Source organism: Puma concolor, chromosome C2, assembly GCF_028749965.1.
Source record: "Puma concolor isolate L17-30 chromosome C2, mPumCon1.1.hap2, whole genome shotgun sequence".
Taxonomy (NCBI): domain Eukaryota; kingdom Metazoa; phylum Chordata; class Mammalia; order Carnivora; family Felidae; genus Puma; species Puma concolor.
This window is the reverse complement of record NC_141675.1, coordinates 28,935,691-28,953,424: the sequence shown is the minus strand read 5'-3', so window position 1 is coordinate 28,953,424 and position 17,734 is coordinate 28,935,691. Positions and strand designations below refer to the sequence as shown.

The 17,734-nt window shown below is 37.2% G+C and overlaps 1 protein-coding gene across 3 annotated transcripts; it reads right to left on the bottom strand.

Annotated features, from left to right (window-relative positions):
• Positions 1 to 996: 996 nt before the first annotated feature.
• Positions 997 to 17,671, bottom strand: UBA5 (ubiquitin like modifier activating enzyme 5). Of its 3 annotated transcripts, XM_025913029.2 has the most exons (12): positions 16,907 to 17,671; positions 15,559 to 15,604; positions 15,360 to 15,449; positions 10,261 to 10,370; positions 9,358 to 9,444; positions 8,417 to 8,501; positions 6,953 to 7,057; positions 6,656 to 6,783; positions 4,825 to 4,960; positions 4,459 to 4,534; positions 4,207 to 4,313; positions 997 to 3,674 (listed from the first exon to the last, which is right to left on the bottom strand). In XM_025913029.2, exons 1-12 carry the CDS (start codon positions 17,065 to 17,067, stop codon positions 3,591 to 3,593), a joined length of 1,215 nt encoding a protein of 404 aa, XP_025768814.1. In that variant the 5' UTR covers positions 17,068 to 17,671; the 3' UTR covers positions 997 to 3,590. The 3 variants fall into 3 exon arrangements, with proteins under 3 accessions (XP_025768814.1, XP_086530425.1, XP_025768816.1); XM_086674299.1 differs by lacking the exons at positions 15,360 to 15,449; positions 15,559 to 15,604 and having other exon boundaries at positions 16,907 to 17,129; XM_025913031.2 differs by lacking the exons at positions 15,559 to 15,604; positions 16,907 to 17,671 and having other exon boundaries at positions 15,365 to 15,451.
• Positions 17,672 to 17,734: the final 63 nt, after the last annotated feature.

Here is a 17,734-nt window from a genome sequence, read left to right as displayed (position 1 = left end):
TAGGTCATGATCTCATCAGTTCATGAGTTCAAGCCCCACATTGGGTCCATGCACTGACATTGCAGAGCCTGCTTGGGATTCTCTTTCTCCCTGCCCCTCCTATGCACAGAGGGCTCTCTTTTTTTTTTTTTTTTAAGGGAAATTTAAAAATAAAAGTACAATTTCAAGTTTTCTTTTTACCACTCCATTTTATACCAAATTGAGTTTTGGTGACTTTATAAGGTTTTGGTTAATGTTCTGTAAGGCTTGGCTATGCACAGGATGGTCCATGAACCAGAATCATCAGTACTAGCTGGGAGCGGATGAAAAATTAAAACTCTAGAGGTTCTCCTCAGACCTACTGAATCAAAATCTGCAGTTTGGCTAGATCCCCAGGTGATTCATATGCACCTAAGTTTGACAAGCAATGGTCTGATTCTAAGTCACTATAGCTGTGATTTAGAAGAAATTGGGCAAGATCTTATAATGAGCCTCCTTCTCCCCCTTTTGTGAGAAGGTCAAAAGGAAAAAAGATTTCTACTCAGGTCATGGTCTCATGGTTCATGGTCTCAAGCCCTGTGTCAGGCTCTGTGCTGGGAGTATGGAGCCTGCTTGGGATTCTCTCTCTGCCTTTCCCTGCTCTTTCTCTCTCTCTCTCAAAATTAAATTTTTTTTAATCTATAAAAAAATAAAAGGCAATTATCTAATAGCTAGTAATTTAAAACATTATAAGTAGTAATATTAAGTTTAATGCCTTAAAAAACTACTTTGTGGGATACCTGAGTGGCTCAGTTGGCTAAGTGTCTGACTTCAGCTCATGTCATGATCTCAAGGTTTGTGGGTTCAAGCCCCATATTGGGGCCTGCTTCAGATTCTGTGTGTCCCTGCTCTCTGCCCCTCCCCTACTCGCGGTCTCTCTCAAAAATGAATAAACATTAAAAAAATTTTTTTAAACTGCTTTTGGAAATAATCTGAGATTAATATTCTAGAAGAACCATGAAAAAAGTAAAAACCAGCAAAAGAATGATATGCATTTATTCTTTGTTCCTACATAATTTGGACTTGAAAACCTTAAGTGGAAACATAATTTATTAAAAGTGACTTGTGGTAAAACTTCATTAATTACAGTTGGGGCTTGAGGACTCCATATATTTCAAGAGATTTAAGTTTATACTTTTGAAAGCTGTATTTTGATCTTACTACTTCTTGTACTGCCAATTCAAATGTTTCTATGTAAAATGCCTACTTAAGATAAAAATTTGCTGAAGCAGACATCTATTTGAGGTTCTCAAATAGAACTATTATGTTTACATTGATATACACCTTCACAATGAAAAAGGTAGCTTTGAAACAACTCAATTATACATCTGAATTGGTAGGAACCAAATAATGGTGGTTATAGTTTTCATTAATACTTTACAGAAAAAAATATGGAAAAAATGTGATTGGGGAGGGTTAAATCTTAATATTCTTAAATGGTTACCACCTTTTTGTGTTGTGTCTGTAGGTATTCAAGGAGTATTTTTATGTGAGGAAACCATAATACATTTTTTTTTTTACTAAATAAAACATACAAGTAGTACATAAATTAGCTCCCCATTAACAATGGGGAAGGGAGCTGAATATAATTCTTTTACTATAATTTAAAGCCCTTGTGCTAAGGCAGTTTTGGAAGTGTGTTTCCTTCTTTCACGTTTCTAGAAACAGTTGTTTTTAGAAATCTGATCAAACACTGGTTTTATTTAGTAATGTAAAACTCAGTGTTGATTAATTTCTCATTATCAGCTCCTGTAAGTTTTCATGGCAAAGATTATCAAAAGAGCACTCCACATAGCAAAAGGTACCTGTTACCAGATTTTTTTCTGGTAAAATAATCCAGTAACTATTTTTTAATGGAATATATGAAAGAATTATATAACTTAGATCTAAGATTTGATGCAGTATAAAACACCAGCAGTATGAAATCCTATGTTAAGAGCAGAATAAAAGTATGTTCTTGCTATTATACTCTATCAAACTATACCATTTTTAAATTATAAGCAAAGCCTTCCCAAATCAGTGTACCAGAGGTTCCAAAGGAATGGGATTATTTTAGAAAGACTTTTCTTTTTTGAAATTCAAAACATCTTGAGTAACTAGAAAAAAACTATTTTACACATGAATTCACTGATTTTTTTTGAATTGCAAATGACCTACCAAGGCAACATAAATAAGTTTCAAGGCTAGAAGAACTATCCCCCTACTTTCCAAACTTCACTCTAAACATAAGAATTACTATATGATTCTAGAATCTCAAAACAAATATATTGAACAAATTTGATATTTGGGGGTTTCTGAAATCAGTTTTTAGAACTTTATTTTACAAGGGAATACTGCATTTTTCATTTTGTACTAATGTTCTTCCCTAGAAATACAATTTAGATATTACTATCTTCAAAGCAAAAAATCATCAAAATAGTAGCATAGTAACATCCTACTGATAATGGTTACACATGCGCCTATATATATATATATATATATATTTTTTTTTTTTTTTTTTTTTTTTTTTTTTTTTTGGTCTCCAAACCATTGGGAATTTATTTATCCAAGGCTCTCTAAACTTTATTTGTATGCAACTCCAAAGAAAACCAGTTTATCAATTTATAACTTAGTGATCATAATCAGGGTAACTGATTCTCTCCCACTGAATAAGTACACATCAGTCATTACAGAGGTTTTTTTACATCTCTCTTATGCCCACAATACAGGATAACTAATTATCTAGAGAATCAAATTTAAATGAAGTATTCTGAAGGTAGCCCATACAATGGGTATAATCTAGAGGATCTTAGCTTAAATTCATTCCTTGCTGCTCAAAATAAAGTACAGTGACTCCAGATATATATGTTCCACAGATGCTATGATTCCTTTTCCTTGGTCAGTGCAGAAGTATAATAACTTGTACTTCCTGAAAGTACCTTTTATCTGTTTATCCGTGAAGAAAGTTTCCTTTTATTTGCCTTTGTCTTGTTTTTAATATATAACTTACAGGTTTACAAACTTTTCCAATGACTACATTTCAGCTTGTATTTCATCAGGTAACATTTGAGAGGATATTTTTATTTTATAGGCTAATTATTTTAAATTCACTGTTGGCCAAGTTAATGGTAGTAGTTTTCTTGTAGAGAGTGATTCTAAACACAATGAGTGGAGGCCTGCTAGCTCTAACCAATAGGTGGTACCCCCTGCCCTGTCTACATTTGAGAACCACATACTACTTTATTGTCCATGGCCTCAGACAACACACCATAAAGAATTACTGGAAAGAAAAGAAACATAGCATATTATTGGTCCATCCTTCCCATCCCTCTCCAAAGGCCAAAACATTTCAGTGGCTAAGTTTTCAAGTTTTCTTAACAGGAATGAAACAGAAGTTTTAGGAAAGTTATTGATTTAGTTGAAGGGAGAAAGTGATAAACGATACAGTACTTTCAAAAAGTGTAACAATTCTGTGAAGATTATGTATCAATTAATGTTGCCCTAAGCTTTGTAAGTTTTTAAGTGATTTTTTTTTTTTAATTGCAAGGACATTTGCTTAAACTCAGGAAATAAAATGTAGGTCAGTCCATTGTCTACATATTCTTCATCTTGGCCATGAGGTCTTCCAAGCTTTCGCCAGAATCTTCCACAGTTACTTCAGCTACAGAATCTTCTTGCTATCAAATGAGGGAAACATAGCGAAAAAATAACCGTCTAAAATTCTTGATGCTTAGGAATATATAATCACTAAGTTTACTATGTTCAACTAGTTTACAAAGTAAACTTTCTTTAATAAATATACCTTCTAATTTTTAGGAGAGACAAAGTCTTTTACTTTCCCCACCAATATTTTGATTTACAAGGCAGTAATTTCAGTATTCTTAAGATTTCTACTGAAGTGGTATTTTTAAATGGTATTATGGCTAAAATTCTCAATATAAAAAATGATATCTTCATTTAATTAAAACCTACTTGCTCCATTAATGAGTCAATATCACTATTTTAGGTCTATGTTTCAAACAGGTGAAAATGTACTGTATATTTCCACATTAACACTGAATACCTCTCTCACACATCTTAACTGCTATAGCATAAAATATCCAAATTAGGAAATACTGTATTGGCATTATAAACTAGGATGAAGAGAAAGAAGGTAAGTAGACATTTTCTCTTATCTGACACTTATGGTAAATCAGCTTTTAGGTGTACCTTTTCAGGAATTGTATATGCCACTGTAATTCCTTCAGGTAAGTCAGGAACTGGACCTGAAGAATTCTTCAGTTCCTCTTCTGAAACCTCAGACACCAACTCAATACCTATAGAGTTAAATGTGATATTATAATAGTTTTCAAGGAAATTTAATAAGCAGTAATTATTCAAAGTTTGTATAATTTAATTATATTTTCTCCCATAAGAGATTATGTTTCATGCTGCCATTTCAATTTATGAAAGAATTCCTACCCCACTCATTGTCTTCATGTATTATCTCTTCCTCTTCTTGAACAACCTCTGGTTTGGGCAGTGCTGCTACCTTTTTCTGTAGAAATCAAACAGTATCAAAGTATTCTTACTCATTCTCAGGCCTCTGAAGCATTAATCAAAAATTCAGACAGGCTTTTTATTTTACCAAAGTAAAAAAGGACTTCAAACAAATTTTTTCTCTTTGGTAGCGTAGTGAATTTAATTTCTTACTAACATTTACCCCCTAGAGATACAATAAATAAAAATCCAGAATCCATTTATCTTATTTTTCAAATCTAAGTAATTGTTCTAAAATACTGTCCAAACAGTATGACCTCTCATACATTCTGACCAAGTGATGTATACCTTGTATTCTTCCTGCTGTTTCCTGCAATTTCTGTCATCACACTGAGGATTTGGCTTCATGGACATAGTAGGGAAAAAGTCCTGCATTGCATTATATCCAAGGTAAAAACTAACAGTACCAAAATTTAACAAAAACCTAGAAAAGCAAATCAAAGTACACTTAGATAAAGAAACAGACCATAAAAGAACCGAATTTTTAAAAATTGATCTTTAAGTACTTAATGGTTTTTGTGATAAGCAACAGTATTTTAAGTACTGTTGTCAGATTAAAATGTGGAGAAGAATCCCTGAGATTGGTACTACATCTAACTACTTTTTAAAAGTTTTTATATATAACTTACTATAAGGTTAACAATCTTAAATGTACAGCTCAATGAAATTTTCCAAAAGTCTTTACCCATGTAATCACTACCAGATCAAAATATAGAACATTTCCAGTATGCCTTAAAGTTCCCTTGTGTTCCCTAACAGTTCTGATTCCTTTTAGAAGCTTACAAAGAGAGGAAAAATCACATACAAAATATAAACAACAAAAGGAAACACATTTGCACTGAGTGTACAAGACAAAAATTGAGCCAATGATATGAAGCAGACAATTCACAGAAAAATGTAAGTGCTCACCCCTTTTCATAAGTAACTGAAAATTAAAATGAAATACCCGCTTTTTACCTATCATACTGACAAAGATTAAAAAGTTTGATAACACCCAATGTTATGAACTGGTATGGGCAAAGCAGGTATTCCTACCCTGTGATAGAAATACACAATCCTTCTGAAGGAGAAATTTAGTAGTATCTGTCAAAATAAATATTGCATAAACTCAGAAATTCCACTTCTAAAAATTCGTATCTATAAAAACCTAACTTAGAGATATATGCAAGGTGCTATTTGCAGCATTGTTAATAGCAGCAAAAAAATCTGTAAGTTAGCTTAAATGTCCATCCATAGGGGGCTGGCTAAATAGGACACGTCCTTAAGAAAATAGTTTGTAGCTATGATTTTTTTTTTTTTTTGGAACATACTATAAAATATTTTGTTTGGATAGGGCCTACTGAAGTTTGTACAAGCTATTGCTCTTACATAAAATAGCCCTCAACAGTTGCCCTGAAAGTTCTTAGGTATGCTTTTTGCAATTTCTCTGCTGGTAGCTGACACTTCTGATATCAGGATACCTCCCTGTATCATGTTGCAATTTGTTCTTATACCGGAAGGCATGGAAACATAACTAAGCTTATTAAAGTTGTAAAGTGAGAAAAAAATGGTCTGAGGAAAGGAACACCTAAAGGCTTTCTCCTTTTAATAAAATGTGAGTTGACATTAATAAAACTCTTTTACATTCATTTTAGCTGCAAAGGAACCTTTGTCCTTTTTCACTATAGTTTAGATGGTGTGGTTGTGAATATCTTTTTTTTCAGAGAGCAGAGGTATTATCCTTTTAATATTTAATCACATTCATATTATTTTTAGTAAGAGTTAAGTAAAGAAATGTGTTTATGTTCTTTGGTCAAACCTGCAGAGATTTAAATCATTTGGTTAATATTTCATAAACCAGTACTACTGTACCATGTAACAAGAGCTATTCTAAATGCACAGAGTAACACACATGTATGTATATTAATATGTATGTTTATATTTAAATTAGATATACTAATATATGTAAATTCAAAGTATATATATATATATATATATATATTATACATATATAAAAACCATATGCTGGATTTTAAGAAACTATATACTTAGATGGTAATTCCAATATTTGAAATGCTTTATGAAATATATTTCTATCAAAAGCAAACAAAACTATTCAGAAAAATTTGCCCTCACTCACTTCAACACATTTTGTACCAAGATCCCAGCAACCACTCCCATAGTGGTAGGAAGACTGGCTGCACAAACACCTTCTCGTTTCAGAGTCTTTTCATCAATATTTGCAGCAACCACAAGTGGGGGAGCACACTACATGAAAAATAAAGAAAATATATTTCAAAATGAAAGGGAAAAAGTAAGCAAGTTCAAAATAGTATTCCATCACGTTCAAAGTTTTTATTCCTTGAATTATAATACCTTTTCAATACAAATACATCTTCAATACTTTAGTTAATAAGCCAAAATGAATCATGCATACCGCAAAACAAGCAGATTCTCCAGGAATTATAAGCTGTATATGCCCTGAAACTGCATTTTCACTGACCCCAGACTCCATCCATGTTTGTCCAAGTTCATTACAAGCCTTAGTAGAAACAGATGAAAACAACAAAAAAAACAAGAATTAATTTATCAAAAGTTATTTCATGAAAAACTGGAGCTTAACTAAATGATTACCAAAGGGTGATTTAAATTTTCAAAAGAGGAAAGTTATCAACAATGGAATTCCTTGGCAACTGCCATTCTCTATTTAAAAAGTAAACTGGTAGGGGCGCCTGGGTGGCGCAGTCGGTTAAGCGTCCGACTTCAGCCAGGTCACGATCTCGCGATCCGTGAGTTCGAGCCCCGCGTCGGGCTCTGGGCTGATGGCTCAGAGCCTGGAGCCTGTTTCCGATTCTGTGTCTCCCTCTCTCTCTGCCCCTCCCCCGTTCATGCTCTGTCTCTCTCTGTCCCAAAAATAAATAAACATTGAAAAAAAAAAAATTTTAAAAAGTAAACTGGGGACACCTCGATTCCTCAGTGGGTTGAGCATCCAACTCTTGGTTTCAGTTCAGGTCATGATTCCAGGGTCGTGGGATTGAGCTCCATCTCAGGCTTCATGCTGAGCACTGAATGGAGCCTTAAGATATTCTCTCTCTCTCTCTCTCTCTCCCCCTTTGCCCACCCCACCTCCACTCTAAATTTTTAAAACATTTTTTTAAAAAGTAAACTGACAACATTCAAGTAAGCAGCCAATAAATATTTAATTAAATTGAGTGATTAAGTTTATTGTATTTCTGATTGTAAAAATTCATTTTTCTAAAATAATTTCAGCAACAAAAAACTGCAAAATACCTTCTGAAAAGCTGAAACCACAGTAATTCCAAAGAATTGTTTTATTTCTGAGAAACAAGGTTTGTAAGCAATGTATACGCATTTATATCTTAAAAAATAAAGTAAAATATTAAAACCAATGCTAACATAGAATAACATATTTTAAGATAGTCATTTATTTTAAAAATTGTACATCAGAAGTATCTACTATTTATAGTTTCCTCTACTGGCATAATAAAGAACAGGATACTGAAACATAAGCCACACCAGCAAAGCTAGAGACGCCCCACAACTATTAGCATAAAACTTTTTTAAATGTCTATTTTATTTTCAGAGAGAGAGAAAGAGGACGAGCAAAGGAGGGGCAGAGGATGCTAAGCAGACTTCACTGTCAGCATGGAGTCTGACGTGGGGCTCAAACTCATACACCGCGAGATCATGACCTGAGCTGAAATCGAGAGTGGACACTCAACCAACTGAGCCACCTAGGCACACTAGAAAGAATAAATTTTAAAAGTAGGCTAAGAGAACATTAAAAATTAATGAAACACATTATAAAAGGGTTTAAATACAGAACTATACAAGAAAACAGATGAATGAGTATAACATCTTATACAATAGGAATACTCACTGTATTTATTGTCATTCGAGCTTCAAAATTGTCCACACAGCTAAGAACTAGGTCAACGGGTTTTCCCTCTTCTAATCCACCATTACTAGGTAAAGAATATAAATTTTATTTGGGGAGGAAAAAGAAATCAGGACACAAAATACACTCTAATTTGTTTAGTCATACATTTATGCTTTCAGTAAATGTTTGAGTACAGTTAAGGCATAGTATTTAATGTTAAAGATCCAGTATGTATTGAGTAATATGTATATAACATCAATGATACTACAGTGCTTCTCACAGAAGACACAAGAAGTATAAAGTCTGTTCACAAAAGTTACCATTTCCCCATCAGCTTTCATAGACTTTTATTCCTTTTTCACTCCAAATGTAAATGTAATAAAAATTGAATACAATTCAGTATCTCAGTGTTGTTACAATCTGGAGAAAACCACCTTCACGTAGAAATATAATCTAGAACACAGAACTTATAGTTGAGGATCCCTGGTTATAACACCATAACAACAGAGTTTTTGATTTTTAATTTTTAATTGTTGTTACTATTGTCTTTTGGACAGTATTTTTACTGAGTTACTAACACAAAAATTAACTACTTTAAAAACAAAAATATATATCAAATCTACCAACTCGCTGAATTAAACATCAGATTTTTTTTATTAAAAAACTTTTTTTTAATGTTTACTTATTTTTGAAAGACAGAACCCAAGCAGGGGAGGGGCAAAGAGAGAGCGAGACACAGAATCTGAAAGAGGCTCCAGGCTCTGAGCTGTCAGCACAGAGCCCCACATGGGGCTCAAACTTATGAACCATAAGATCATGACCTGAGCCAAAGTCAGATGCTTAACTAACTGAGCCTCTCAGGTGCCCCAACATCAGTGGTTTTCTAATAATACTTGTTTAACTGAGCTGGACACTGCAAAATATTCATAGTAAAATTTTACCTTATTCTATCCATGAAATGTTGAAAGTTTTCTACTGTGGTTATATTGTAGTTGTGTACTTCAAAAAGAACATCTGGATTAATGTTCCTAAGAGGGGAAAAAGGGAATGATTATAAAAACTACTAGTAGGAATATTAAGAGAAAACAGGAAAAAGAACTGAAAAAGCTAAAGATCATGTAACAGAGGTAAGAAAAATGGAATTCAAGCTATTCAAAGAAAATCTAAAGTCCTCTTCTACCTCTTGTGCCCCACTCCAAGGAGAAGACTACATTCAAAACATGTTGACTGCAGGATTACAGAAATGTTCCCACCATCTATGTGCTGGGAATTAAGCCTTTAACACCTAGGTGAGCTATAGCTTAGCCTGACAAAAGAACTTCTTTGTTCCTTAATTCAGTGAAAGACGTTTGGGTTCACAAAGAAACTTCCTAGAATAAGGATTGGCAAAGTATGGCCCTGGGCCCAAGTATGACCTGCCACCTGTTTTTGTTTTTCCGAGGTCTGCAAGCTAAGAACGGTTTTTACATTTTTAAATGGTGGCAGGAGAAAAAGAACAGAACGGTATTTCATAACATGCTAAAATTACACGGAATTTAAACTTAAGAGTCCATAAACAAAGTTTTATTGGAGCACAGCCACGTTCATTCATTTTTGTATTGCCTATAGCAGCTATCACACTACAACTACATGACTTGAGGGCAGTTTCATAGTGGGCCCTCAAAGCCTACAATATTTACTATCTAGCCCTATCTGAAAAAGGTTGCCAACACAGTATCAAGAGGTAAGAGAATTGATGTGAAACCTGCATTTCCGTAAAGAAAAATTCATGCATTAGGTTAACTTATACAAAATATGCAAACTAAGATGTCACTAAAGATGTCTTTAATCTCTATTCCATTTACCTCAAAGTATATTCTGCTGCTTGAACTTTACTTAATCCTGCTTGATGAGGTTGGAAGAAAAGTCTATTCATATTGGCCAGTTCCACCTTGTCATAGTCAAAGAGTAGCAACTAAAATGAAAATAGTGGTATTTTGATGAAAAACATACCAAGAAATAAACTACAAATAACAAAGAATAAATTAGTGGACTTTACATTTGATGGGTTTAACAGAAATAATACCAGCTAACTCTAAAATACTAGGTGCCTCATTTAATGCTCCCATGACTTAAGTATATGGGGACTTTAATTCTCCTTTATAAATGAAACAACTACAGCACATGTTCAAAAACCTCATTCAGCTAATATATGCAGAAATGCAATTTAAATTCAGGCATTCTCAATCCAGCATCTGCACCCTAACATTTACTGCCTCTCCAAATGATCCACTGAGAAATTAATGTTTATTCCATTTCATTCCAATTGTTTACTAAAGGCCAAGAACACATTAGATGAATTAAATTTTAAAATAAGATAAAAACAGGGGCGCCTGGGTGGCTCAGTCGGTTGAGTGTCTGACTTTGGCTCAGGTCATGATCTCGCAGTCTGTGAGTTAGAGCCCAACGTCGGGCTCTGCGCTGACAGCTTAGAGCCTGGAGCCTGTTTCGGATTCTGTATCTCCCTCTTTCTCTGCCCCTCCCCTGCTCTGTCAAAAATAAATAAAACATTAAAAAAATAAAATAAGATAAAAACAAATGCCATAACTTAAAACTATAGTATAACATGACTCCTTTTGTGACTATGACACCATACATACCCACAGCTAAAACATTACTCCAAAGTATATTTAGGCATGACAACATTTCACACACACACACACACACACACACACACACACACCTTTTTAAAGATCCCATTTCCTATCAGTAAGAACAGGTTGCACCCAAAGATTTCTAAGGTCCCTTTCTTAATCTAAAATCCTGTGACTTCTTAATACAATTCTCAGCATCCTAAATTTAATAACAAAAACAAAAATGGGGAGAAGGGCAGGGCAAGCATAGATGCAAGGGCTACAGCAGTGGTTAAGGGGGACTGTGGCTTGTGGTGCAACTGTCCTATGCATGGCTAAAATTACAAAAAAAAAAAAAAAAAAAGAAGGGGGGATCTTATTAACAACAAAATTAACTCATCCCGCAGAACATCTAGGTAACCCTTAGTATCTTGCTAGAAAATATACCACCTCTGTCCCCTGTGGTAATTTTCTGACCCGACTTAGGAGTCTCCAAAATAAAGTTTATTTTAGCTCATTCAACAATATTTATTCGGTCAGGCCAAGTATTAAATTTTACTCTTCAGCCTTGTAGCTGGCTTATAAGGTGCAGGAAATCCCAAATTTGGGGTTAGGAGGTGTGAGTTGTAGCTCTGTCACTAATAAGCTCTTATAATGGATAAGTCACTCACATTTTAGGCCTGTATCTTCAATAAAGCAGCTAATCTAGGTCTGATGGTCCAAGGCACCACAAAGACTCCAGAAACTTTCAGGGGTGAGAAGTGGGCTCTAAGTCTCCAATTCTCCACTTCCCTACTTCACCCCACGAATTAGCTTCTTGTTTATCTGTTTTACATACTGAAAAAAGAGTTCTGAAACTTACCTATGTACATCCTTAACTTACAAACTTGAGAGTACACTGGCATCATTTAAAAAATACTGATGTCTGGGTCCCATCCCCAGAAATTCTGATTCTATTCCAGTTTGGATGTCAAAAGTTTGAACTTCCCAGGGGATTCCAATTACAGCAATATTTGATAACTACTGTTCTAGATCCTGGCTACTCAAAACGTGGCCTGTGCAAGCAGCATCAGCAGCACCTGGAGCTCGTCAGAAATACAGGAGCACTGTCCCAACTTTAACATGCATGTAGATCATCTGGAGATTTGTTAAAATAACAGATTCTGATTCATCACATCTGGAAGGGTCTGGAAGTCTTCGTTTCTAACAAACTCCCAGGTGATGCTGATGCTACTAATTTGGACATCAGACTGAGTAGCAAGGATCTAGCAGTTCTTTTTTTTTTTTTAAGTTTGTTTATTTCGAGCGAGAGCGAGAGCGAGAGCAAGAGCGAGAGAGAGAGAGCGCGCGCAGCATGAGCCAGGGAGGGGTAGAGGGGTGGGCAGCGGGGGGCGGGTGAGAGACAGAATCCCAAGCAGGCTCTGTGCTGTCAGCACACAGAGCCCAACTCAGGGCTCAATCTCACAAACTGTGAGATCATGACTTGAGCCAAAATCAAGAGTCAAATGCTTACTGAGCCACCCAGATGCGCCAAGGATCTAGCAGTTCTTAAAGTCTGTCCTTCCCCTACCCCCACTAGGAACATCAGAATCACCTGGGAATTTGTTTGAAATTCCAATTCCAATCGAAACCTAAAGAATCAAAACCACCAGGGTAGGGTCTGGCAATCTATGTTTTAAGAAGCCTTCCAAGTGATTCTGATGCACACTCAAACCTGAGAAACTCAATTTCTAGGATATCTACTATCCTAGGTCAATCAGCCAGGGTTCTTATGTCAGCTCTACGCAATTGGTGGCTGGCTTTTGTAAACCTCTTGAAAAACTTTAAAAGGTCAATAAACATTTTCAGTATTTTTGTATTGCCTTTTCTATATTGATAAATGAATGCCAACTTTGAAACTACTTTAAGAATTTGGGGCATGGCAGGGGGAGGGGGGCACCTAGGTGGCCCAATCAGTTAAGCATCTGACTCTTGATTTTGGCTCAAGTTCACAGTCTTATGGTTCTTGAGATCCAGCCCCACCTCAGCTCTGCTCTGCACCTGACTACTCAAAGCTTGCTTGTGATTCTCTCTCCCCCCCTCTCTCTGCCCCTCCCCCTGCTCACTCGAATACTCCCTCTCTCTCTTTTTCTCTCTCAAATAAATTTAAATGCATACATAAACTTTAAAAAAATAATTTGGGGTATGGGATGGACCAATATATTAAAAAGCACTGATAAACTTTGTGGGGAAAATATTTGCTTTATCAAAATGACAAAGGGGTGAAAATTGTGGAAAGTTTTGGTATTCAACCACTAGGAATCTAACATCATGGACTTTGGCTTTATAAGTCTGAAATTGGTAGGTATACTAATTTCTAGTATAAGATTACCTCTTTTTCCTACCCACAACCTACATCAATTTTAGGAAAAAAGTAAAAAAAAAGAAAGTAGAAGTTAAAAAAAAATGTACAGGTTAAAAAAATCTAAAGGGATACCTAGCTGGCTCAGTTGGTAAACTGTGGAACTCCTAATTTCCGGGTTGTGAGTTCTAGCCCCATGTTGGGTGTAGACATTACTTAAAAATAAAATCTTAAATTAAAACAAAACAAACATACATACAAAAAACAACCTAGAGCATTTTCCAGTTCAATTTCAAGAGTAAGAGAGGTATTTATTTTATAACTGGAAGTTTTTCTATCTTAATCCTCCTCACCTATCTCACCCATCCTCCCAACCCACTTCCCCTCTGGCAACCACCAGTTCTCTGTATTTAACAGACTTTGTTTGTTTATTAGATTACACGTAGAAGTGAAATCATATAGTATTTGTCTTCCTCTGAATTATTTCACTTAGCATAATACCCTCTAGGTCCATCAATGTTGTCATAAATGGCAAGATTTCATAAGGCTAATATTCCATTTTACACTCACAGACCCTACATCTTCTTTATCCATTCATCTATCTAGGGACACTTGGGCTGGCTGCTTCCATATCTTGACTATTGTAAATAAGGCTGCTGTAAACACAGGGGTACGTGTATCTTTTCAAATTATTTTTCTTTGGGTAAAAATAAGACCTGGAGTTGAAAAGTACAGCATAGAGAATATAGTTAATAATATTGGAATAACATTGTATGGTGACAGCTGTGACTATACTTATGATAAGCAATCAGTAATGTATGAAACTGTTGGATTACTATGTTGTACACCTGAAACTAATACAACCCTGTCAACTAAAAGGTTTAAAAGTATTTCTGAATAAGCTAATAAAAGGCCACTATTCTTTGGGGAAAAAAACTAAGAAAGGTACATGCTTTCTAGTTCATCTTATATAAAGCATGTTTAAAAAATACTTGTTAGGGGCGCCTGGGTGGCTCAGTTGGTTGAGCATCCAACTTCGTCTCAGGTCATGATCTCGTGGTTGGTGAGTTCAAGCCTCTTACTGGGTTCTGTGCTGACAGCTCAGAGTCTGGAGCCTGCTTCGGATTCTGTGTCTCCTTCTCTCTCTGCCCGTCACCCACTCACACACTGTCTCTCTCTCTCAAAAATAAATAAATAAAATTTGTTAGGAGGGCCTGGGTGGCTCAGTCAGTTGAGCGTGCAACTCTTAATTTCAGCTCAGGTCATGATCTCATGGTTTTTAGGATCGAGCCCCACATGAAGCTCTGTGCTGACAGTGTGGGGCTTGCTTGGGATTCTCTCTGTCCCCCTCTCTCTCCCTGCCTTTCCCCTGTTCAGATGGTCACATGAGCTCTCTCTCTCTCAAAATAAATAACCTTAAAAAAAAATTATGTTACATGTTTTTGTTTCACACGTTCTTAACTGCCTTCTTCTCAAAGCTCTATATCTAAAACACTTAAGTCCAAATTGTAATCTATTACCCCAAACAAAAAATTCCTGAAGACAATTTAGATATTCCTTGTTTTATTAGCATTAATATCACCTTCCATTTGGGTGGTATTATGTCTTTTTTTTAAGTTTATCTATTCTTTTTTTTGAGAGAGAGGAGAGAGAGAGTGAGCAGGGGAGGGGCAGAGAGACAGAGAAAGAGAGAGAGAGAATCCCAGGCAGGCTCCACATCGTCAGAGAGGATCCCGATGTAGAGCTCAAACCCACAAACTGTGAGATCATGACCTGAACTGAAATCAAGAGTCAGACACTTAACCGACTGAGCCACCCAGGTGCCCCTGGATATGGTTACGTCTTAACTCCTTTGGGTAGAAAGAACAATCCGAATAAATACACCACAAATCAATAAACCATTAGTAATGAGGAAAAAATTCCTAATTTGTACCTGATTCACTCCATAAGTGAGTAGTTCCCTACATGACAAGGAGAGAAATGTTTTTACCTTACCAATGCCACATCTTGTCAGCATTTCAGCAGTCACACTACCAACTCCACCAACACCTACTATTGCTATAGCAAAGGTACGGATTTTCTGTGAAATGCAAAATTATACATTTGTTGGTTAACTTTTCATCAAAAATGTCAGAAATTATTTTCATTTACTGAAATCATCTTCGAAAACTTGGAAAGGTTTATCATACCTCATAGTCATTTACAATCCCCATTCGTTTCAATGCCATCAGGCGGCTTAAAACAAAAAAATGTTTTAAATTACAATCTTTTAATATGTGATGTAGATAAAAATACATCATCCCAGAAAAACACAAACTCAATCACTACTAATGCTTTAAAAGAAATCTTTCAGCATGCCTTTACCAGGTGAGACTAAATCACCTGGGAAGCTTTAAAAACACCCATGCCTGAAGATCCTTCCAAGTGTAGCCTGTGCAACAAGATTTTTTAAAAAGGCACCTCAGATGTTCTAATGGGCAGCCAAGGTCAAAAACAATTGACTTAAATGTTAAGTGTCTAGATGAGGCAGGTCAAAGTAAAATTTCAACATTTTCCCATGCTTTCTTAGCATATGTATTTAACATTTAACACTCAGATTAATGTTTAACATCAGTTGTATCTGCCCAAAACGGATGACGTCTACTTTTAGTAAGCACCTACTGTATGCCAAGGACTCTAAGAGGTACTTTACCTAGTTAGTCTACTCTGTTATCTTGAGTTCAATATGTGTGTGTGTGTGTGTGTGTATTTAAACCCATATACATAAAATTCCCATTCGTTTACACTTTAAAGAGTCAAATACTTCTACCAGGCTTGCTAAAATTCTGCAAGCTCCTGGCCCCCACGTCCCTTTTCCTCTCCTTCCTCATTTTCAACTGTTACTAACACATCTCTAAATAGCATGCTAACGTTGTTACTTCTGGATTTTCAGTTTTAGGTATTATTTGAACATTTCACTCGTACCATTCGTCCCTACTAAACACATATTTCCCATGGTTGCTCAGCTACTAAGAGTTGGGATTTGAATCGAATCAATCTGGTTCTAGAGACCTTCCTCTTAATCCCTGCACTGTATCGAGCCAGCTGACAGTATTGGTAAAGTCAAACAGCTTTAAAACTAAAGCTAATTGTGCTTTCCCCCCACGCCCCCAATTTTGAAATTTTGAGAAGCCTTTATGAAACTCGAAGTCTATGCTTAGCGGGTTTTATATTTAATATCTTCTGAAAGTTATTACTATCAGTTTTATGCACAACGAGGCAGACTAAAAACAGAGGGAGGGGCGTTAGGAAACCGGCCGCGTGTCCTCAGCCGGCCCGCGAGCAGCCACCATATGGCTGATTCGCTCGGGTTTTGTTTCTTAAGAGGAAGAATACCGAGTAGTACTGAGACTTGGCCCCGGGCATTTGGGAACAGGTCTCAAGAAGAGGAAGGTGGGCGGCGGTGTGAGCTGCACAGGAAGGGAGCGCCTCACTCCTGACCACCCGGAGACCTTGACCTCGCCCCCTCGCCGGCCTCCCACCCGCAACGCAGATCACCTGTAAGGATTGGAGTCCACCACCTCCGGGCTCATCTTCTCGATGCGGACCCGGCCGCCGCCTCCGTCGCCGCCCCCCAAGGCCCGCCGACTCCTCTCCTGTGCCAGTTCCCGCTCCAGCTCCTCCACCCGCTGCTGCAGCCGCTCCACAGACTCGGCCATGGCTGGGACGCCGGCCGCCAACGTTCCCAGCCCCGGCCTTCGCCGTCGCCTCCGCCCCACGCTGCTAGGCCTGCTGGCCCCGCGAGGGGTAAGCGAGAAGGCACCTAGCCGCGGCCTTCCTAGCCCAGAACCCTGGGGAAGTGTTCCCACCGCCTCACGAACGACACGTCGCCGCCGCTCCCGGGGTCCGGCCGCTGTACCGCTTCCGGTGCGTTGCTGTCACCGCTCCCCCTCAGAAAAAATACCCGCTCCTCTTTGCTTCCTTCTTCGCCCGGTCCTAACAGACCCGGCCGCACCAGGGCCAGAGTTCTTAGCGACCGGAGCCGGCGGCCTCTGATGGTGCCTTTCCAGCCGGGCGGTTAGGAGAAACACCCAGGATCTTTTATTCCTGGGCCCAAGGTCTCGACGGGCCCATTTCTGAACCGGACCCAGTAGGTCTTTTCCGCCTGTCGGTTCGTGAAATTTGGAGGTAGAAGAGGCCTCTTCATATTAGGAGCGATTAACGTGGCTTTGCCTTCTTCAGAATAGCGGCCTCCAACTGCGAGGCTGACTGAAATTGTTAAATGCGAGCACATGGAGGTCATCTCCCACAACCCGACTAGAGCCTGAATGACCAGATTCAGGGACCAATGTTGTTCAACCACGGTGCCCAGGGATGTGTGTGATT